The sequence below is a fragment of the Phoenix dactylifera genome, chromosome 13 (genome assembly GCF_051530095.1).
Source record: "Phoenix dactylifera cultivar Ajwa chromosome 13, Ajwa_hap1_PhDact_Kaust_v1.1, whole genome shotgun sequence".
Lineage (NCBI taxonomy): Eukaryota > Viridiplantae > Streptophyta > Magnoliopsida > Arecales > Arecaceae > Phoenix > Phoenix dactylifera.
The window spans coordinates 22,751,654-22,774,916 of NC_143202.1; the positions used below are offsets into that span (position 1 = coordinate 22,751,654).

Genomic DNA, 23,263 nt, shown 5'->3' on the forward strand with positions numbered 1-23,263 from the left:
TAGCACACCAAATAGATGAATAACGCTCACAATTGAATGCATATAAAGAAATAAACATCAAGTAGAAAGGTAGTGAGCATGAACCATCAAGAAAACATGTATTTCGTGATGGATGATGAAGCAGGTATTAGAACTTTGTGAATGGAATTGATACATTGACAAAGTAATGTTATATGTCAGCTAACAAGCTAGTGAACAAGAGAACTTATGTGAGATCGCTACTTTGAATTCAAACTGATTGGATCGTGCAAAACTCATGTCTTGGTGGATGAAGGGAAGTTAGAACCTTTGACTAAGCCAAGTCAGGACACTAGCCTTTGCTATTTGAATGTTGCATCTCTGGGCCAACAAAGATTCTCATGTTACAAAATATTAAAAATTAAGCAAGAGTAGGTTTATTTAATCTGAAATGTGTGTCCGTATCCTGTTGTGGTTGAAAGTCAAGAATACAGGTAATCAAGAACTTGTTTACCTTAAAAGCACAAGCACCAGGTATGGGTGTCTCATGCTAAAAGAAACTTGCATGGTAACCTGTAGAACTGAAGGTGAACTGTTAAAGAGAATATGAGTCCACGATACATTGCTTAATTGGTTGAGTGAGTGCTTAGGATCTTGAATGTCATGGGATTTAGCTTCGGATCATTAGTAGCATCATCTTGTACTAGAAAAACATATTATATGCTTTAGATAATAAGGGCCTAATATCAATAGAATGGAAGCTGAGTGTATCGAGCGCAACTTCAACAAAAAATGAAAATGAGGAACCAATCAAGATTAATGGACAAGAGATGGCAGAGTGCGAACAGTTTTATTTTTGCACAGCAGAGTGGAGAGATAATGAAATCACATGTAGTAGAATTAAAGCTATAGATTGAAGAAATTGCAAAGCGCTTTCAGGTAGTGACATGACCAATGCAAACTAAGACAACTAAGGAGAAAATTTAATAAAGTAACAATAAGGCTCAACAATATATGGCTCAAAATGTTGAGCAATAACGAGGATTCAAGCAAAAGAAATGAATGTTGCAGAGATGAGAATATTAACATAGAATCATGAGGAACGAGTACGTTAGAGATGGAAGTCGCACTAAATGAGGAAAATGGTAATAAGTCAGTAACTGATAAACTCCTGCCTATTTTTACCAAAAAAAAAAACTCCTGCCTATCAGTCACTTCGAAGTAACATAACACCAAATACATGTCAGATTCAGCAATGTCATCATGTTGAAGTAACATAATGCAGAAGATACGTCAGGCCAAGAAAAGCTGTCCCACAAAGTGACAAAAGGAAAAATAGCCTAAACTTTAAAAAAAAAAAAAAGGAAAAAATTGAAAACAAACTAACATTAAAAGCTGTTATCCAGACAATCCCAACTCACAAGCCAATAATCGATAAGAAAAGTACAAAAGACATTGAGACTCGATTTATTGCTTAACAAGAAAAGCAAGCATCAATGGAACAACAGAACAGGAAAGTTTATAACTAGTATAAGACATTAAAATCCACCAATCTTGCTTGAAGCAGTCCTAGAAAGCAGATAGTGCATGTTGTTGATACTTAAGCATTCAAACAGTGGTCTATATAGCAACAGTCTGTTGTAAAAAGAAGACAAGACAATCAGCAACTGACAGATATAATGAGTAAGACTATGAACAGGTGATTGTGATAACCAATTAACAAAGAAGTAGCATATTATCACACGGAAAAAAAAAGTTACATGCTGCACTAGCAGTGAGTGCTGCTATCTACCAAGAAAGTAAGCTACAGAGAGAGCACTGTTCAACACAAGATTCTTGACAAAACTAATTTGAATTCCCTCGCTATGAGGGCAAAGGGCATGTCACAACATCAACGAGGGAGCACCCCCCCCCCCCCCCCCCCCCCCCCCCCGGGCCGTACCCGAAGCCTCCTCCTCCACCAGGATTACAGTTCAAGGAATCGAGAAAGCTAAAGGGCGTTGTAGCATATGATCATACAACAGCAATAGTACATATGGATTAAAGTTATATAAGGACTTTTAAACAACAGCAAGACAGAGCCTACCATCCATTCGTTAATCGTAATGATACCATTTTCATGGCTTCCAGGAAACACAAGAGGGACGTGAATACACACCAGCAGCAGCAGCAGCAACTACATAGTATCCGGATCGTCCTTGCCATAAACAAGAGGGAATTCGTCAAACTGCTCCGAGAGATCATGGTCCTCTCCGATGGCCTTCAGAGACTGGTACACCTGATACATGGAAGACCTCTCGTTGGGCTGGGCAACGACGCACCCGAGAGCAACCTTCAAGAACTGCACGATCTCACCGTCATGTCCCCTCCCGCGGATTGATTTATCGATGGCATCGGCAATTCGACCGGCAGCAGCGAGCTGATTAACCCAATCCACCAAGCTCCCCTTGAACCCTTCCCCGGCCGCATTGCTGGTGATCTCCGTCGGCCTCTGCCCAGTAGCGAGCTCCAGTAGAACAAGCCCAAACCCATACACATCCCCCTTGGTGGTGGCCAGAGGATTGGTGGAATACTCCGGCGCCGCATACCCGAACTCCCCGAAATCCCCATTCATGAAGGGGCTCGTGTTGTGGCCGTCGCCGGATGACGGCCTGACAAGCCTCGTCAACCCAAAATCGGTGATCCTGGCCTCATAATCCTCATCAAGAAGCACAGCACTGGAGCTCATGCTCTGGTGGAGGAAGGGGACCTGGAATCCATGATGAAGCCAGGCAAGACCCCGGGCAGCTCCGACCCCGATCCTGAGCCTCGCCGGCCAGTCGATCTCCTCGCCGGCCGACCGGAGAGCCACCGACAAGGCACCGTTAGACATGTGCTTGTAGACAAGAAGCCTTTCGTCCTCCACAACGCAGAATCCAAGAAGGGGCACCAGATTGGGGTGCCGGAGCTGTCCGATCCGGCCCATCTCCACCCGGAACAGCTTCTCCGGCAGGATACAGCCATGGAGCCGCTTCACCGTCAGCGCCGAGCCGTCGGGGAGCACCGCTTCGTAAGAGGTCCCCGTCCGGCCGCTCCCAGCGGTGACGATGTGATCCGGGTGGAAATCCGCCGTCGCCGCCATCAGATCCGCCAGCTTGACCTTCACGATCGGCTTCTGGAACAGCGAGACCGGCACCAGCCGGTTGTGCGAGCTCCGCAGCCGCTCCGCCCACCACCGGCTCCCATCAAGCCTCTCCGCATCACGACCGTCACTCTTTTTCCTCCTCGAGGAGGGCGTGCCGGAGAAGCACCAGCGCCAGATGGCAAAGGCGAGGATCAAGGAGACGGCGGCGCCGAAGACGCCGGCGGCGATGATTATGATGAGGCTCGTGCGGGTGAGGCGGCGGCCGCAGCCGGATGAGACGGGGTGGCCGCAGAGGGAGGGGTTGTTGGCGAAGGAGGAGGAATCGAAGGAGGAGAGCTGGTTGGGGATGGGGCCGGAGAGCTGGTTGCTGGAGAGATCGAGCTTCTTGAGGCGGTTGAGCTGGGAGAGAGACGCGGGGATGGGGCCGGAGAAGGAATTGGAGGAGAGGAGGAGGGCGTTGAGGAACCGGCACTTGGATAGTTCGGGAGGGACGGGGCCGGAGAGGGAGTTGGAGGAGAGGTCGAGGGTGACGAGGAAGGGGAGCCAGTCGCAGAGGTCGGAGGGGATGAGACCGGAGAGGGAGTTGGAGGAGAGGTCGAGGGTGGTGGCGGCGCGGCAGTACTGAAGAGCGGAGGGGATGGTGCCGGAGAGGGACATGGATGGGAGGCTGAGCGCGATGACGCGATTCTCCTGCGGATTCCAGCACGAGACGCCGACGAAGTTGCACACGAAGCCCACCGTCTTGTTGGAGAAGTTCCAGTTGAGCCCGCCGTCGGGAGCCGACAAGGCCTGCTGCACTCCCCGGAGGCAGCGGACGTCGTCCTCGTCGGTGGCGACGGAGAGGACGAGGAGGAGCGGGAGGAGGAGGAGCGGGAGGAAAGAGATGGCCCGGCGGCGAGGGATCGCCATGGAGGCTGGAGAGAGAGGCTGCTGGACTCGGAAAAAGAGAAGAAGACGAACGCTGGCAGGAACTTGGAAGAAGGGCTGGGAGCCTGGGAGAAAGGGCGTCCGGCGCTGTGAAGGGGCTGGGGAGACAGCTGGGCTTTACGATTCGTGCCGGCGGTCAAATTTGACTCTGGCTGGAAGATTGATGGCAGAATGAGAGAGGTGGAGAACCACTGCTGCTTTTATTTATTTATTTATTTATTTATAATATAAGTTGCGTGAAATAGGGTGGAAGACCAAGAAAGTCGCACCCAGGAATCCACTCTATGGCGAAATTTATGAATTTAGAGAGAGAGATGAAGTATGAGCGAAGGGATGGTAATGGTGGTTTTCTTGGATTAAGAGTGACCACAGTCTCAGCCACCAAGGCCCAAGCTATGAGTAAAATTTAGATACAATAAACCAAATCTCGAGAAATACAATGCCGGTTTCATCAAGTTTATCAGCACATTGCTCTCTTTGTGGTAAAATAAGAGAATCTCCTGGATCTTTCATCTGCAGTTGCTAAATGGCTATGGTGGTGCTTGGAGGATGAGCTTCCAAATGATTGATCAAGGGTTCAACTGAAACAAGGTACTATCCCATACATCGCAACAAGACTTTTCTTCCATCATTTCAGCATTCCGATCGGCATATCGTGGGACATCCATTGTCTCAAGTGTCAGGATAGGATGAAACCGTGACATGTTCCGTTCTACGAAAAAATCGGAACAGCTCCATCCTACAAAATTTAAAATTTTGATTAAAAATAGCTTAAGAAAATATTTTACTGTACACTTATCGGACTACTACGCTTGTTGGTGTGACATATTTTGGTTGGCTTCATCTTTCATGCATGTGAAGTTCATGAAAGACTATAAAAGTAGGTTTTATGATTTGCTAACCTACTATAATTCATTTGCTTCCTTAGCAATCTTCATTTGATAACCTGCTATAATAGGATAACATGCTTGATAACCAAAATGGGCTTTTATTCTTTCATACTTATATTGGTAGCTGTGTGGGTCTATACCACTCCTACCCTTCTCTCTCTCTCTCTCTCTCTTTTTGTGTTGGTACAATGGCGGTTCATACTTGACAGATGTAAATACGGCCAAGCCTATCATTCTTTTTTGATGGTTTAATTACATGTTACAACTGCTATATTTCACAAACAATTATTTACAAGTTGCAACTATTATAATGAAGAAAAGTAGCTGTTACTTTGGTTTCTACTTGACATTTCTAGATTTTTATAGTTAATGGATTGAGGGAAGCTTTTAAGGGGAAAAAAAAAAGGCCAACCTAAAGATTGCTCTTTTATCAAGTACCACCATCATGATTAGAACTTTTCTTTTTTATGGAAATTATGTACCCTAACTTTAAGGATGATTTTACTATATTTATAGATCAACTAAAATGCAGTTGTCTCTATCTCTCCGAGTAGGATAAATAGAACAAGTTTTATATTAAATTCTTGTTGCCCATAAATATTTTATGGAACCCGACCACTTCAAAATATGAAAAAGATATGATCCTAGATCATGCATGCGTTAGATGCTAAGACTCCATCCACATCCTTTTTCTTTTTTTTCTTTTTTTTTGATAAAAGCGGCTACTCATATCATATAACTCTAACGTGAGTACATCTTACCAAATCACGGAAAAGTAAGAAATACAAAAGAAAGGGAACATCTGAAGCAGACGTCCAAAGAAAATCCCCGGAGTGCCGGGCGATATAGGAGGCGACCCAGTTTGCTGCCCTGTTTGCCGCCCAACATCTAAGCCATCCTGCGAGTCTCCCGGATAAGGGGATGACCATCACCAAACCTATCCGCCCCTCGGATCCAATCGATCACCATGGAGGAGTCTCCCTCGAGGTACACCCGCTCGGCACCAAGTACCAACCTCGCATAGGATATATCCTCTCAGGCTACCCGCAGCTCAGCCCCGACTATTGTAAGCCTTGGCGTGTGCCGTCCTCCTCCTGCTATCATCCTACCAAGATGGTCCTTGATCACAAAACCAATCCCTCCAGTCACACCATCCACTGACCTACTGCCGTCGAAGTTTACTTTGAGATAGCTAAGGGGTGGGGGTACCCAAGAAACAAGGACAAACCGGAGTGCTGAAACAGCGTGAAAAGTACCCTAGGTGTTCTTAGCCATTCCAGAAGAAAACACATCGGCAACCACCAAAACCTCCCTCGCATGTATCACCGCTCTATCCACCACCATCCTTGGAGACATCCTCCTCCCCTCAAACAGACCAGCGTTCCTGTCCAACAAAATGTAGCAGGACAAGTATACCATCAGAATCCCTGCCCCTGCAAACCAAGGGCTCCGCATGAAATCTCTCGGCATGCGAGTCACGTCATGCACCGAAACCACCGCATCGGGTAGTGGAACCGGTGACCTCCTCCATATCTCTCGGGCTCTCGGGCACTGCAAAAGAACATGCTCGGTGGTCTACTCAATATCTGCACAAGCCTCACAACATTGAGAGATCTGCATGCCACGCCGAGTTAACAAACTTTTGGTTGGAAGACAGCCCCAAACCATCTTCTAGATGAAGGTGACCACAGTCTTAGCCACCAAGCTATGAGTAAAATTTAGATGCAATAAACGAAATCTCGAGAAATACAATGCCAGTTTTATCAAGTTTATCAGCACATTGCTCTCTTTGTGGTAAGATAAGAGAATCTCTTGGATCTTTCATCCGCAGTTGCTAAATGGCTATGGTGGTGCTTGTAGGATGAGCTTCCAAATGATTGATCAAGGGTTCAACCGAAACAAGGTACTATCCCATACGTCACAACAATAGGATTTTTCTTCTATCAGTTCAGCATCCCGATCGGCACATCATGGGACATTCATTGTCTCAAGTGTCAGGATAGGATGAGATCGTGACATGTTCCGTTCTACAAAAAAATCGAAACAGCTCCATCCTACAAAATTTAAAATTTTGATTAGAAATGTCTTAAAAAAATATTTTACTGTACACTTATCGAACTACTACGCTCGTTGGTGTGACATATTTTGGTTGGCTTCATCTTTCATGCATGTGAAGTTCATGAAGGACTATAAAAGTAGGTTTTATGATTTGCTAACTTACTATAATTCATTTGCTTTCTTAGCCATCTTCATTTGATAACCTGCTATAATACAATAACATGCTTGATAACCAAAATCGGCTTTTACTCTTTGATACCTATATTGGTAGCTGTGTCTATGCCACTCCTATCTTTTTCTATTTTTATTTATTTTTTTTGGTACAACGGCGGCTCACACTTAACGGGTTTGAATACGGCCAAGCCTACCCTTCTCTTTTGATGGTTTAATTACGTGTTACAACTGCTATATTTCACAAACAATTATTTACAAGTTGCAACTATTATAATGAAGAAAAGTAACTGCTATTTTGGTTTCTACTTGGCATTTCTAGATTTCTATAGTTAATGAATTGAGGAAAGCTTTTAAAAGGAAAAAAAAAAAAAGCCCAACCTAAAGATTGCTCTTTTATCAAATACCTCCATCATGATTAGAACTTTTCATTTTTATGGAAATTATGTACCCTAACTTTGAGGATGATTTTACTGTATTTATAAGTCAACTAAAATGTAGCTCTACTATCATTGTTGTCTCTAACTCTCCGAGTAGGATAAATAGAACAAGTTTTATATTAAATTCTTGTTGCCCATAAATATTTTATCGAACCGGACCACTTCAAGATATTAAAAAGATATGATCCTAGATCGTGCGTGCTTAGATGCTAAGACTCCATCCGCATCCTTTCAGCAAGCTATCATGCACGAGGATCCCATGAGGCAGCTCTTTTCTACTATGGAGAGATGATGGTGACCCCTTTATTGTTTTCTTGGCTAATATAATAATGAACATGAAATTTTCGAGCAATTAAACCCACTATTAATGATTGTTTCAATGAAAAGAGAGCTTTCTGCAATTCGGAGATTTAATGGACTTGGTTTAAAACTATCCTGTGTGCACATAAAATCCAGAGAGAAGAGGAAGAAAAGAAAGTAGTTCAGTTTACCTTAGATGAATTGAGCTTTTTGCCATTAATTAATGCTGGAAGCATGAGACAAATCAAGCCACCACAAGTATCTTACAAAATATTGAACAGTTGTGAACTCTCTGTAAGTATAAGATCCTTAGCCCTACTGGCTATTTAAAACCTTGCGTATCCCCTCTACCAGTGTTGCCCAGAGATTGAGGATGCAGTCGGCTATGTTCTTCTGCATTGCTCGAGAGCTTGCAGGGTATGACAAGATGCCTGGAACCATGGAACCATGGCATTATTACTTGAACGTGTCGTTGGGGCATCTAAAAGAGCAATCTCAGAGTAGTAAAGTTGTTGTCAAGGTGTTCATCATTTGTTATATCAATTATCATGTTTGGTTGTCTACGAATGATTGTATGTTTGAAGGCGTGGATCAGAGTAGGAAAGCTCGGCTACGTGCCAACAAATTCATCTATACTACTTGTTGTGGTCTTTGATAGCTGGAGAAAATTATGCATCCCTTACAATAGTCCTTATATCCTCCAGGGTGATTTACTTCACCAAGGAGGATTCACCCTCTGGCTTCCTTAAGATTAACTTCGATGGCAGTGTATTAGATAGCAGGGTAAATGATGGTGTTGGGTTTGCTATCCATAACCAGACTTCAATGTTGATGGCAGCAGGAGGATATCATCTCTATGACATTACAGTTCTATGACACACCAACTCTAAGACAAGAAGGGCTTTTCTCCTTGTCTCGGTGCTTCCCTCCTTGTCTTAGTACTTCAAGTTTCTTCATTGCCACAAAGTTGAATCAGACATAGTCCTTCAAGTTTCTTCATTGCCACAAAGTTGAATCAGACAACGCCCCCATTAAAAACAGACCCAAAACCACCTCTCCCTGGTTTCTCAGTGAAGCCCTCGCTCCCTCAGAAACGAGAGAAAAAAGAGTACGAGTCCTGGCTTAGTTTACGTTGCATGAAACTTTCGAAGCACCAGACAAACAAAATCACCATAACTACCATTTATACAAATATTCACAGGATGAAGGGCTTTTTGCTTATTTAAGCAGAAATCGGAACCAAATCATCACGCAGTCAATTACCAATGGGCAAAATACATGTAGATCTTATGCTAGCAAAGAAAGTACGACTTCAGCACCTACCATATGAGGAAAGAAGTTTCTGAACATAATTTGTCATACAAGGATCTTAGGCATCATCATTAGGGTATAAATAGCTACATTTTATAAACTTTGGCTTGGATGGAACAGCTACAGGAGCATCACCAGAGCATTCTAAAATCTGGCATAACTCACACAATATATAGATATGTCACGTATCTACCTGCAGTCTCACTGGGTCGGATGACCTGTACCACTTGTCCACGCTTCAGGCCATAGTATCTGGCGATCGGGTCGGTAACTTGAATTCGAGGTAGCTGGGAAAAAGCAGTCAGAACAAACAATCTATTAAACTTACATGGATCTATGATATGAAATTGAAAAAATGTGACAAATTTAAATTAAATCACAATAATCAATTACTGCAGGAACCTGCTATGCAATTTGCTGAGGCAAAAACAAAAGAATGCTAATAGACAAAGGAACGCTCTGTGTATTGCAGCCCTACATGCACAGAACGTCAGAGAAAAATATCTATTTAATAGGGTCAGCATGAGGGTCAGGTTTATGGCACAGCATATCTCGATGAGGCCAACAAAAACTGATCACATGTCATAAATTTGTTCAGTGCACATAGGCCTCCAGAATTTAAAAAAAGAAAAGAAAAAAGAAAAGTATTAAGTGGTGGTTTAGGATTGTATGGATCATGCTAATGGGCTGAAAGGTTCAATGTATAACTAAAGAACATGTCAGAGATGAAAAAAGGTTTACCAATCAGCAAATTGGCAGTTTGGTAATACATGACTATGGTGTCAAGTAACTATATACTTAGATTTGTCTGGAAAACTTGGGCAGAACCTGGTGCACTAACTACAAACTTGACAAGTAAATGCAGACTTTGGGCTTGGATTCATCTGGAAGCTTGCATATACATATACACGACTTGACAAAAGTCATTTAGCTGATTGTGAATGAAACAAAATACAACTAAATGAATGAATTGTTCTTGAAATCAGAGGTTATGTAACTATTTCATGAAAAATTATCTAGATGCTATCAAAGTTTCAACTCAACTTTATTTAATTTGGATTGGCAACATTAGCAGGCTAGTGTGCAACTGCATAAGCCTAGTCAATAATGCAGACTTTGTAGTGTAAGCATGCTTAACTGGTCATTTAGAAGATTTTACATTGAAAAGACAAACCACAAACAAGTTTGCTTTGCCTTTCCTTAACATGGGTTCCATTAGTAACAAAAGAATCTCCAGTGAGAAGTCATTCCACTGCTAATCTCATAAAAATCAGGAATAACCTTTTTCTGGAGACCAGGTAACCCTTCGTTTCTGACATAACTGATTTTTTTTTTTTTTTAAAAAAAGCACAGTTTAGTATGTCAAGCACACAATATAGCAAGAACACAGATATTGGACCCTTTGGTTCTCCACACTTTAAAGAAGGGTATTTTTTGCAGCTTACGATTGTGAGCATGACATAACATATACGCTTCTTATTTTTTGATTTCGATGTGTGTGTGTAAAGTTGACAGCCAGTCATAGAATTTGCTCAATTCTTCAATGGGAACTTCTAAACATAACGTCATGCTCCCTAGGCAATACCATATGTGATGGGAAAAGGCTTGGAAGATGAGAATAATGATGATCTAACAATGGCCGCACCTCCGTAGAGAAGAGCTCGAATACCTAACACATGATCCGAAGCTTCCAAGCAGCAAACATGTTCTAGCATCAATTAATATCTTAGGGAATAATCATAAAAATCAAAAACAAAACTGAAGAGTAAAAGTTAGTTGCATAAAAAAAGAACACATGATCACAAGGATGGCCACATAGACGATAGAACATACAAAGACATGCACTCCAAGATCCATTTAATGCGCCCTGGCTTACTAAAAGGTAAATACACTTCATAACAAACATGCCACGACATTTGGAAACTTATTATCTGATAAATTTAGATACAGATGCCTGTGGGGAGCAAAAGCAACAATAGGCGGCCAGGTACCTATCTATGTGCCAGCCTTAGCATGTGGATGGCCACCCCTGCTCTGGACACTTGGAGAGCACCAGGCACCTAGGAGGTTTGGCTGCCAAAGTGCTTAGGCACCTAGGCAGCTGCCTGTGATAACCTTGCATAAATAAAAACTATGGATGAGCTTGCTCTAAATGCAATTTCTGCAATTATCACATCCTTTAATGTTTGGCATATCCAGATCAAAGCCAATATTAGTTACATAATTGCACATGCCGAGCAGTCAACTCAAGATGCAGTTATTCCCTTTTGGTGAAAGTAGATCCTGACCCTACTTCATACAGAAAATTATGCAAGGTCTATGTAGTCCTAAACAAGTAAGACCAGCCTCCATCTCAATAAAAATTTATTCTAGAACCCTCCACTACTCATACCATTCAACATGATAGCCTATTTGACAAAAAATGTTCTTCATTAGCCCATTATTTCTGGATATAAGTGTTTACTTCTCCAAAGTAACTATTTACCCCTCTAAGTTAATATTCACTCTGCACTTATTTTCTTAGCTAGGCAGAGAAGTGGATCTCTCAATATGTGTTCATTTGTTGGCGGAAAAGTGAACAACTCTAGATTAACTATTTATATCATTATATGATAATGTATTATTTTCAAGAAAAAAATTACTAAATAATGCAAGTGTTTAACTTTGCGATCTCAGGCAGGCAAAGAGTGGATATTTGATCAATTGTTTTTTCTGATCAAAGTGTTTACTTCTCCAACCCAACTGTTTACCCCTCTAAGTTAGTGCTTGACCTTGTTATGTGCATACAATTCTTTATTTAATTGTGTATAAGGATGCACAATGGGCATGTTTTCTCAGGCTCAGCCCATGTTACCCGATACTTGGCCCAAGCTTAGCCCAACTCATATTCAACCTAACATTGTGGCCCAAGCTCAGCTCAATGAGAAACAAATGAGCTCAGGCTGAAATCAAACTGGCCTAAGAGAACTTTCAAACTTCTGTTTTTTTGGTAACAAAACAAAGATGTACAAGGAATCCTCCCATCCACCTACACAATCATGACTATATATACCAAAATTGTTTACAATGATTTATGCGTATCATGTGATTGGAGAGATAGTCCCTTAAACAACACCGAGTATTGCTTATATTATATAGGCACGGTTCAATAGTGTATTTATTCTATATATGTACTATGCTAAGTAATATATACACCCATACAGTATCAGGCCAGGTTGGGCTGGGCTATCAGGCCCACAAAATGTTGGCCCAAGCTCAGCCTAATTCAAAGTTGGGTCAAAAATTTGGGACCTAGCTTCAGCCAACCCAGTTAAAATGTGGGCTGAATTGAGTGGCCCATGGGCCGCCCGACACAATGTGCATCCTATTTGTGTAAGTATTTACTTTTAGTTGGTTTAGACCAAGCAAAGAGATGTATCTCTCAATTTGTGTTTATTTGCTAGTACCAGCATTTACATCTCTAGATTAGATATTTATTTTGTTATATAATTGTGTATTGATTTCTATGGACTATGAGCAAAGTATGCTATTATACGAAATTTAACTGCTATCGTAATGGTGGACAACACTAGGAGATGCAAAAAAGGAGTGAGAGCTGGGGCCTAATGTAAGTTTTGGTTTAGAGGAACCTAGCACATTTCAGTAAAACTAAGGACCAAGACCCACTATTCCATTCCTCTTTTAGCAAGTGGATTATGCATGTGTTTTCAATTTGTTCTTTCTTCTTTTCTTATTCTTTTACTTTCTTCTCTCTTTCCTTCATCCTTCCCTCTTTCTTTCTCTCCTCTAGCATCTTTTCCATCTTTTTTCCTTTTTCTGCGAGGAGCACCTTACCTGCCATTCCCTTGGCCATGGTATGGGGCATTGATAGCCCAAGCCCCTCATTCTACATAAATAGAGATGCACATTGGGCTAGGCCAACCCATGGACCACTCGACCCTTCCCACATTATAAATGATGATCATATATCTTCATGGGTTGGGCTGCACTTGGTTCTTTGGCCCGACTTTGAATTGGCAGAGCTTGGGCCAATGGTTGCAAGCTCGAAGCTCAGCCCAACGTGGCCCAATATTTATGCAGTATAATACATACACGTATATGTAAATGTATATACGTATATGTATGTGTGTATATATACATATATATTAGGTATCATATTACGTATAAATGCAAACCAAAACTTGCCTATGTAATACAAGCTAATGGCTATTTACAGGATTAGTCCAGCAATCACATGATACACATAAATTATTGGAACAATTTTGCTATTATAGAACCATGATTGAAGAGTGGGTGGGAGGATTACTTACAATCTTTTATCTGTTACCAGAAGAGGAAGTCTCAAAGCTAATTTGGCCTAAACCGATTTTTGTCAAGCTCACTTATTGCTCATTGGGCTCAGCTTGGGCTACACATGTTTGGTTGATCACAGGCTATGCTGAGCTTGAGCCAAATATCTAGTAATGTGGGTCAAGACTAAGACCACCTTAGGCACTCAACCTGCCTGATATGTATTCTTATTCATAAAGTGGGGACGTCCAACATTGGCAACTAACCGTTTATCCTAGCTAGAATTAGTAACAAAATCAAAAGCTCAAAGCAGGACCAAATAGACCCAAAAAGGATATGATGAGACAAAATCTCAGTGGTTGAAGCAAAATCACCGAAAAAAGTAGATGGAGAGAACCCCTAGGGATCCCAAAATACACATATAATAAATCTTTAAGGTTTAAAACAATAGTAATTATGGTCCATCATTAGGCCCATTCATGCCTACATCAGCCTTCTCTCAATCTAAACATGCAATCCATGGTTAAGAATGAATCAGCTCTTCAGAATTATGCCAACTGTCAGCATGAAATCAAGCTTCTCCAAAACCACTCTAGACTTGCTGCCTAAACCGAGGTCTTCTTAAGTAAAACAGTGTGATCCAACTTCTGTGACAAAGATCTAATATTCCACCTTAGCAAGACTTTGACTTTTTGCCGCAGACAGCTTAACACTCTTGATCTAGTTCGCCATTGATCTCTCTTATCAAGCCAAGCTCCTTGAATATACTGATTTCAGTATTTGCATGCAAGTGGCATCATGCATCCAGTCCCAAGATTCTAGATTTGTATAAAGAGTTCAGAATTCAGATCCTCTCCGATTCGAGCGGAACAGCAGAGGGCCAGTTCAATAATCATGACGTCTATGAATGACACAACTCCATGATTGTATAGGCCTCATGCTGTACATGGGGCAGCGCACGGTGTGGAACCCATAGAATCCTGGCCACTGTGCCATACATAGGCAATCATGATCGTTGAACTAGTACACAGGCAGTCGTGATTGTTGAACTGGCCCTCTCTGGTTCGGCCTGAAATGGAGAGGACTCCAACTCTTGTATGAACTCAAGCACCCCCCTCGCTCCCTTCTATTCTCATCAGTAAGGCACAAAACATATCATTGTTTAATCAATAATCTTAATTTTGAACCAACAACAATCATACTGCACCAAGATATCCACTCCCAATCTATCCACTTAACCAGGGCTACATCACGTATGAGACAACATAACCAATCTCCCTTGCCCCCATCCATTTCAAGGTTGGTTTTACACATTCTATTTCACCATTCCAAGGGAACATCGCTCTTTTTAGGGCATGTCCAGATTTTCCTACAGGATTAGACTGAAAATCCTGTAGGATTCGTGGATTAGGCCGTCCATTTAAGTATAGCCATGTATCAACTAAACACCACCCAATTCAAATCCTGTGGAAAGAAAAAAAAGAAAATAGAGACCTCCATAGGTCTTTTTTTTTTCTTCCTGCAGCCTAAAGGCTAAGATCTAGGTTGGGCTTAGATAGGCTCTTAGAAAATGCAAACTAGATGGGCCAACAATCCCAATTCCTACAGGATTTTCAGCCTAATTCTATAGGAATCTCCAAGCAGGCCCTTAGTGAGTTTTTTTGCCAATTCTTTATGAAAGCATTCATCTATGGGAAAAACTTTCATCTGATATTCTTATAACTCCATTCTACCACCTTCATATGCACATCCACAGATCGACCATAGGTTCTAAACAGAAATATAACCAATATATGTTCTAAAGGAGTGTAGTCTTTCGACTTGGTTTTTACTATAGTTATTAACTTGGAGAAGGATGGGAGAAAAACCTCAACATCTAGTTAAAAATAAAGCACTGGTATGTTGCTAGCGTTGTTGCCATATTAATTAAAGTATGTCAAATAATTATCTAGAATTATCAAGCTGACACAACAAGCATAAAAACCAAACTAGCATATTATAAGCCACTGATCATTCACAAAGCAAGTTCTACGTAACTGAAATTTGAATCAAGAAAAACCATAAATACACATACGTAAGAACCCTTGTCAAAAGTAACAGCTAACAGTTCCATTATTGACTAGGCTAACCTGAATGGTACACCCCACAGGCAATCCAATTGGTTAAAGCTAAAATGTTATGATTGACTTGCTTGGCTTATCATATTAGACAGCTGCTAGGGATAGGTGGTCTGCAAGAAAAAGGACTGGATTCAGCACAGTCAAATGTAACAAAAGAGAGTGGAGAGAGAGAGAGAGATCACTATTGGTACCTATTATTTCAATTGAGGAGCAAAAGGAGCTGGACAGGGAGATACAGTGTGGTCTGGTAATTGATTTATGAATCCAAATGTAGCCTGAAGGCAGGCATGTAGCATTTTCTTTTCCAACTTTACAAGCTGAACTGCGACTCGCTTCTTCGGATCTAAATGGCCATCTCTCAACTGGTAACCATATAATGACAAATGGCTCACTAATTCTGCAATTTAAAATAAGAGGAGTGGAGACTCTCAGAGTTATTACCATATCTTCATCCTCACTTAAGGTTGTAGGGTAGCCCGCCAACCTAGCCTCAAAATAACCAACAAGTTGGTCCAATACTGCTCGCTCCATGCATGGGCTCACCTGTACTAATAAATTGTAATAGTCATGAATACTATGATTCTCACTTACAGGAAAGATTGAATGGATCAGGAAAAAGAGCTTCCTAAGAATACTACTCATAATAACAATTAAGTTCGCTTCAGAATGTTTAATCTAGTGCATAAGAAGCTTACCAACCAATCTGAAGTAGAAAATAAACTAAAAAAAAATAGCAGACTAATAGATGAACTGTTAAGTCTACTCACATCCAACAATTTAAATGTAACCATGAAACAACAAAATAATGCAAATCTTGAAAGTTAAAAAAAACTGTGGTTCAGTACTTCAATATTTAGAAATAAAATATTGATCAATAAAGCATAATAAAGAAATAATGAATCAGCTGCGGCTGCTTACACTTAAAAAATCCTGCAGTATACTAGTATTATTATAGCAGGCATACTTCAAGATGGAGATCAGGTGATAAATAACTTAAGTCTGCAATTTGTAATTTGCTCCATAAACATACCAATAGCATATTATTGAAGAAATTACCAATAACTACACAAAGTTAAATGTCTAAAAACAAAATGAAACAAAAAGCAACATTATTTGCATTTATGTAAAACCAAAATTGAAGGTTACATTATTAAAAAAATAATGTCATTGTTTATTTTCCTAAGACAATTATTCATTGTTTGTTTCTTCTTAAGTTTTAAAGTATCACACAATCTGATGATTGAGAAATAATTAAGTAATTCATTCCATAATACATCTGAGAAGTGGTTGCCAGCTCAGTCATATTTTTTAAAAAAATCTCTATATAAAATGATACCAAATTTAGGTGGATTTGTCGACTTACAGGGCAGATAGGGCCTTGAGAAGAAATAACCGATTGCATCTCTGCTGGGTCTGAAACATACCCTAATCTCATATAAGGCAGCATTTCTGAGATAGCTTCTTTTTCTCTTCCCACATACACCTTGAAAAAAAAAAGGGCGTACGCTGTGATGCTCACTGCTAACCATAAGACAAAAATATTATATTACATACACGAAAAACTTGGACAGCCAGCTTTCCATTTCTTTGAGCAACCATTCTCTTTTCTTGGAATTGAGGATCTTCCATATTCAGGGATGCCTATATCAAAAATGACAAATACAAGAAAGTCACACCAGCTAAGTGAGAAAATGTAAAATTTACATGTGTGGGAACCTGGATTTCACCTCAACCACTACACGGTCATATGGATTATCTTCATCAACAAAACCATAATTAAGAAGTAACCTTGAATTTGGTTGCGGTCCACACCTATACAATCTATAAAGCTTGAGATGTCTATGCATAATATATTGCACATGTACATGCAAAAGTGGGTGTCTAAAAGCACTGGTAACCTATGGATGCAGAAGCAACCACCAGCAGAGTAAGCAACTTATACAGTGTGAGATAAATAGGATACCATACAACAATCGGTTCCCCAGCTTTATATGGACGATCAACCACCAACTTAACAGCATCGCTGACAGCAGTTAGCATTGCTTTGCAGTTGCTCTTGTAAGCCAACAATGGTGGCCCCAAAGGAACTAAGGCAAACCTTCGAGCCAAATTGACTTTCTGTTCTCAATTTAAAAAAGAATAAAAAACACGTTAGCATTTTATTTTATTCTAGAAAGCAATTTTTATCAGATCAACCACCACAGAAAAGAAAATACTGCAATTTGGCACATCTGTGTGTTAAATAACATACATTTTGCTACAAAATTCTAAGATGTCAGGAAGGAAAATAAGAGTCATGTTCTCACAGTTTATGGAGACAATTTATAATCCAGTATGTCTCTCTTTTTTCCTCCTAAGGCAGGAAACAAGTGGGGCTTGTAATTCTAGGGTATTTCCTAACTCTTGCTGCAACTGCTTTCCATCATTATCACATATACAATTAGCTGATTCCAAATAACAATTGGACCCTTTAATGCAAACATACTCCATTTCAAAGAAGGACAAAGTGTGTTATGGACCCTTTGTTGCAAGGCACGATGAAGTTCAAAATCCATATTGTTCAAAAAAAAAAAAATTATGGCACACAACTGAGGATGGGTTACTTAGCATTAACAAGAAGTTTTTTGTTACATAAAAAAATCTTATACTTATTTTTGTAAGTGTGATCTAAGGAAGTTCTACAAGTGTTAAATAGGTAGAGATTCTGAGAAAGTAGAGTAAATTACAAAAAAACTCCTAAGAATAGAGGTAAATTACACTTACATCAAATAGTTTGAAAAACCTACACTTACCCCAGTGAGATTTATTTTTATCCAACAATTTTAATCCATAACTTAACGGAACGTTCGTCAAATAGTTAACCCTAAATGGGAGCCAAACGTCACATTAGAAAAAATTTCAAAAATAGCCAAAATAACCTTAAGTGACATAATATCCACCCAAAGACATAAGAAAACATGTGCATGCTCCTCCCTACATAAGGGTAATTTTGACTTTTCACATGAGGTATATGATTCCGCTAATGCTGTCAATTTAACTGGGTGTAAGTGTAGGTTTTACAAATTAGTGGATGTAAGTGTGATAAACGTAAGCTTCAAAGGGGAGAGTTTGTAATTTACTCAAGAAAGTATTTATTATTATTTTTGAGCAAGAAAGTATTCTTACTAAATAGTGAAATTTATGGTTATATTACATTAGCTAGAAGCCCCTTCAGGATAAGAAAAAATTTTGAGGATATGTAGATCAACTTTTATATAGAAATGAAAAACTATGGATATTCTTGCCCCCTTCTCCTTTGTTAGACATACTGTTATTTCTCTACCGTTAACAAAGTCCATCATGCCAAACAGAAACGCACGCACACAACAATATTCCCTATTTGCATTTATCTATCTTCAACATTGCATGCCTTCTTCATTCTCCATTTTTTTGATTCATAAAGCAAAACCGGTCTTATAATTGCCTCGTCAATTCTTCAACTCTCAAGAGTAATGGACAATTAAAAAACACTCCATGGGTGCTCCTCTACATAGCTCAACATTCTTAAACCTATTTAAAGATATTTATTTATGTTAAAGTCCTTGTGATTAATAGATAGTTTGTGCGGATCAGGTGCTGTACAAGATATATTGAAGATGAAAGGTGACATTTTATCTAGTCCAATGGGATCTTCAAATATGAAAACAATGATCTGGAAAAGATAATAAAATAAAGTTGAAAGATTGAAACCATGACCAGAAGAAGGTGAATTCTCATCCCAGAGTCCTATAACATACCAAAGAAGAAAGAGAATAATTATAACTTTATTGTCTTGACCATGATAGCACAAGGTTAAAAATGGAATTCTAGAATTCAATGTCTTCTTCTAGATAACCCTCTCCCATAACCTCCTGACATGGTGTAAAGTTAATTTCAAGTCGCTTAGTGTCCACAATATGCCTTCTTTATCATGAATAGTAACAATATTCCATTTTTTTATTCATGAAGCATTCCCCTAGCCTTCAAGATTACATTCAAAGAGTCACTAATAAATACATTCAGTTTGCTCACCAAGTCTCCATAATTATTGAATATCTATCTGATTTTAAATCTTACCTCTCTTATACTTGTTAAAATCCCCCTTGTTCCAGTTTGCCGATCGCTAATGTCTCTTCTAATATTTCACATTCATGAGTGTTCAGTTTATCAAGAAAAAATAAATGAGGAAGTATATGTAACTCAAAAAACTTGTGCCTTCATACATCTATCCTACCAAAAGTTTTCTTTCTTCCAAAAATGCACCTAAACATGATTCTATTCTGATTTATGCAAATAAAAGAAATATATTTGACCGTGGAATATTGTGTTTCTTCCAGGTAAAGTCAGAATGAAGCATTGTATGGGAACCAAATAGTCATCCTATATGTTGCATATACATTCTAGATAAGTATCACAATTTCACGTCAGATATGCAGTATGTTGTCCCAAGTTTCCAAAAGGAATGATGAGCATCATATTGTTTGGGAAAAGAAAAAGATCAAAACATGTACCACTTGTGTAATAAAATACAAGGGAATATCGACTGAACTCTTGTAGCATCCCTCCCCACAACCTCACCTCCACCGAGAAAAGGGAGGAAAGGACAAAAGAAAAGGAATCTCAGACTCAATCATCAACACCTCATCTTCCAGACTTAAGGATTTGGTTATCCAGAAAATAGGCATAGCATCACCAGACTAAACGTGTCAAGTCTATATGTTTACTGGTTTTGAAGAGTGAAGTTACATAACTTATCCTTCTTAGGTGAAACAATCACTGAACTTGACCTTTATTTCATTTGAACATTTTACTGCCATAATATACTTAACCATCATCCAAATAAAACATAAAATTTTTCAGCTTTAAAAAGTATAGATACCATCATATCATGCAAAAGTGATATTTGAACCTGCATTTTCAAAAAATATGGATACTTTATGAGAAATACCTGCAAATGAACAACACAAGATTGAACTGCAATGAATGCCTGCTTGAAAATCTCAAACGGAAAAGCTTCAGTGGGAATGTCAAAAGGGTATTGCTGCATAGCACTGAAAACTATAAGAACGACAAAAGCTAGAGCTTCAAAATCCAAATCAAAGCATCACACATGAAGTTTGAAAGAGACAAGACCTGGAATAATGAGCCAGCCATGAACCAGACTGTATCAAGCTCGTTGTACTCTCTCTTTATTCCTTCATCCCTTTCAAGAAGTTCAGCCTAAACCATTGGCATCATATGACTTTCTCAGTCCCTTGATCTTGTTAGAACTTTGGCACTCAAGTTAGACTCTCTAAGGATCATTATTCAAATTTCAACATCTGACTGAAGGCAACTGTTGGTAGTTTAAGCCAACAAAAAACAATTACCCTTGTAGGACTGCCATCCAGGTAAGCCAGTTCAGTTTCAGACCATAGAAGTGGTGATTCCACAGCTAGCTGGCCTCTTCCTTGTTGACGATCAAGCTCCCTAATGAAGGGATACCAGAAAGACTTTTTGCCCTGTTTTTTCTCATACATGAGATATAGTGCCAAGCAGGCTAATTCTGATAGCTTGTTTGTTGTTAAGAGTTCCGCTGCACAACACAAAAAGTTGACTAACGCCATGTTTATCAATTAGAGCCAGCAGATATGAGTGTTATCTAGATGATTCCTAACTATCTAAGTTTAATGACCAAGAAAACAATAACCACAGCCAAGTCATGTTTCCTAATTAAAGGCTCACTATTGCTTGATACCATGATTGTTATTGCCTTAGTGGTCATCCTCACACGAGAGATGGAGCGACTGGGGACTTCAAGCACTCTATCAAGCCCATATTATCATAAAATGAAATCGAGTGTGGTATTCAATCTGCCTTGGAGTTGCAAGATCATGTCAAGAGATATCAACACCACAAACATTATAAAACAATAATATTCTCTTATAAAAAGGATGACTAATAATAAATAAAGAAAATTAATAAAACAAAGTGAAGTTACAAGAACTATCCTGGTTAGTTGATGCCCTCAAAGTTAAATGGGTCTATGATTCTAACTGTGAAGTGCCAAGAGAATTTTCCTACATATGGGAGCTTGAGAATTTTGCAAGCGGTGAATATGAGTGAAGGGGAAGGCCATTTTTCGTTTATCTTCAGACTTCAGGAACACGAACATTTATAGAAGTCGTATATGCGGAGGGAGGCAGCTCATAAGACGTGCACCAAATGGCTCGATGAAACAGAACACAATTTGACATCTAATTGAGGCCTTGAGGGTTTTAATATCTGAAAATGCAATTGATCAAAAGCTGATCTTTACAGCCCAGAAATATTTTATAAGTTTTGCATTAGGAACACCTTCTGAAAGGAAGTCAATGAAGGGATCTGTTAGGAAGATAATGCTGAATAGTGATGTCAGCATATTAACCATTGAACCGAGACATGATGCTATTGCCTCTCGAGCAGATTCCAGTTCCATCAACCATACAACGCAAAATTGGGCAAAATGAAGTGATTAATAGAGAAAAAGCAAAGAAGCATAGAACCCTTACCAATCGTCTCGTTTCCAAGAACTCTATCCAGAGTTACCACCAAAGAGTTCGGAATTGAGAATAATACATCACCAGCCTGCCAACAAGACCCAATTTCACTACCCAAGAACCAAAGAAAAAAAAAACCCATTGCGATCCAAGATGCATGTAAACTACCTCAATATCTTCGCTTGCCGCGATATAATGGATCGACCGGCGCCTCCCGTCATGAGAAGGCCTCTCCTTGAGAACCACCTTGCACGGCGGCAAGCCGTGCGCGTGCAACCAAGACTCGAGATCTCCGGCCTCCAGTCCTTTCCCGCCTCGGAGCGCATGCGAGCTCCCTTCCTCCCTCTGCGATCCGGCGACCAGGGTCTCCGCCGCGCAGGTCAAGCACAGGTTCCCGCGATGTCCGGATCGAACTGGAGCGAACAGCGTGGGACTTGGGAAGGCGCCGGAGAGAAGGGATAGAGGTCGACAAGAAGAGGACCGAATGGGAGAAGAGAAGCAGGGGGTGAGGAGGCGAGCAGCGTCCATGGCGATCCTTATGGTTAGGATTAGTGTTAGGGTTGGGAATGGAGGAGAGGGATGGGGTAGCTTAGGATATGGGAGAGGAGGGGAGTGGCCGGTGGCGTTGCTGTTGATGACGAGGGGAAGGCACGGGTTGGGCGCGGATTTTTGTTGGCTTGCCCGGCACGAGGGATAAGGAAGGGGCCTTCTGACAAACTGCTCCTACGCGGGCGCCCTCACCCGCTCGCCTTCTTGAAACGAATTTTGATGAGAGCTAGAGCTACTTTTTTGATCAGAAATTAGAGCTCTAAATTTATTGCGGCCATACTATTTCGAGCCATTAGTCATTGAGGCAGGGCTGGGCATCTTCTATATGAGACATGTGCTAAGGGTTGGAAGCATCATTTTTAAAGGAGACTCAACCGTGGTGAGCCGGTGGATATGAGATGAGGAGAGGGAGGATCTGAACACTCATTTCTAGGCGACATACGGTGGCTGGTGAGGAAGTGTGATGTCTTCTAAATCGTGCATGTTTACCGTGAGGCAAATAGAGCTGCTGACTGGATCGCCTCCTATGCTGCTCATCATTTTGATGATTTTTTTTGGACTTAGAGTTCTATTATTCCTCCTCCTCTGA

General features: G+C 40.4%; 2 protein-coding genes across 3 annotated transcripts; both read right to left on the reverse strand.

The window, feature by feature from the left end:
- Nucleotides 1-1,674: 1,674 nt before the first annotated feature.
- Nucleotides 1,675-4,177, reverse strand: LOC103714760 (inactive LRR receptor-like serine/threonine-protein kinase BIR2). The gene has a single exon (XM_008802150.5). It carries the CDS (start codon nucleotides 3,989-3,991, stop codon nucleotides 2,135-2,137), a length of 1,857 nt encoding a protein of 618 aa, XP_008800372.1. The 5' UTR covers nucleotides 3,992-4,177; the 3' UTR covers nucleotides 1,675-2,134.
- A 4,873-nt stretch (nucleotides 4,178-9,050) lies between these two features.
- Nucleotides 9,051-23,008, reverse strand: LOC103714761 (uncharacterized). 2 transcript variants are annotated; one of them, XM_008802153.4, is made up of 13 exons: nucleotides 22,294-23,008; nucleotides 22,138-22,213; nucleotides 20,977-21,182; nucleotides 20,741-20,827; nucleotides 20,556-20,648; nucleotides 17,553-17,707; nucleotides 17,317-17,401; nucleotides 17,144-17,230; nucleotides 16,953-17,072; nucleotides 16,031-16,132; nucleotides 15,781-15,951; nucleotides 15,599-15,699; nucleotides 9,051-9,466 (listed from the first exon to the last, which is right to left on the reverse strand). In XM_008802153.4, exons 1-11 carry the CDS (start codon nucleotides 22,651-22,653, stop codon nucleotides 15,784-15,786), a joined length of 1,539 nt encoding a protein of 512 aa, XP_008800375.2. In that variant the 5' UTR covers nucleotides 22,654-23,008; the 3' UTR covers nucleotides 9,051-9,466; nucleotides 15,599-15,699; nucleotides 15,781-15,783. The 2 variants fall into 2 exon arrangements, with proteins under 2 accessions (XP_008800375.2, XP_008800373.2); XM_008802151.4 differs by having other exon boundaries at nucleotides 20,977-21,203; nucleotides 22,294-22,952.
- Between the last annotated feature and the right edge of the window lie 255 nt (nucleotides 23,009-23,263).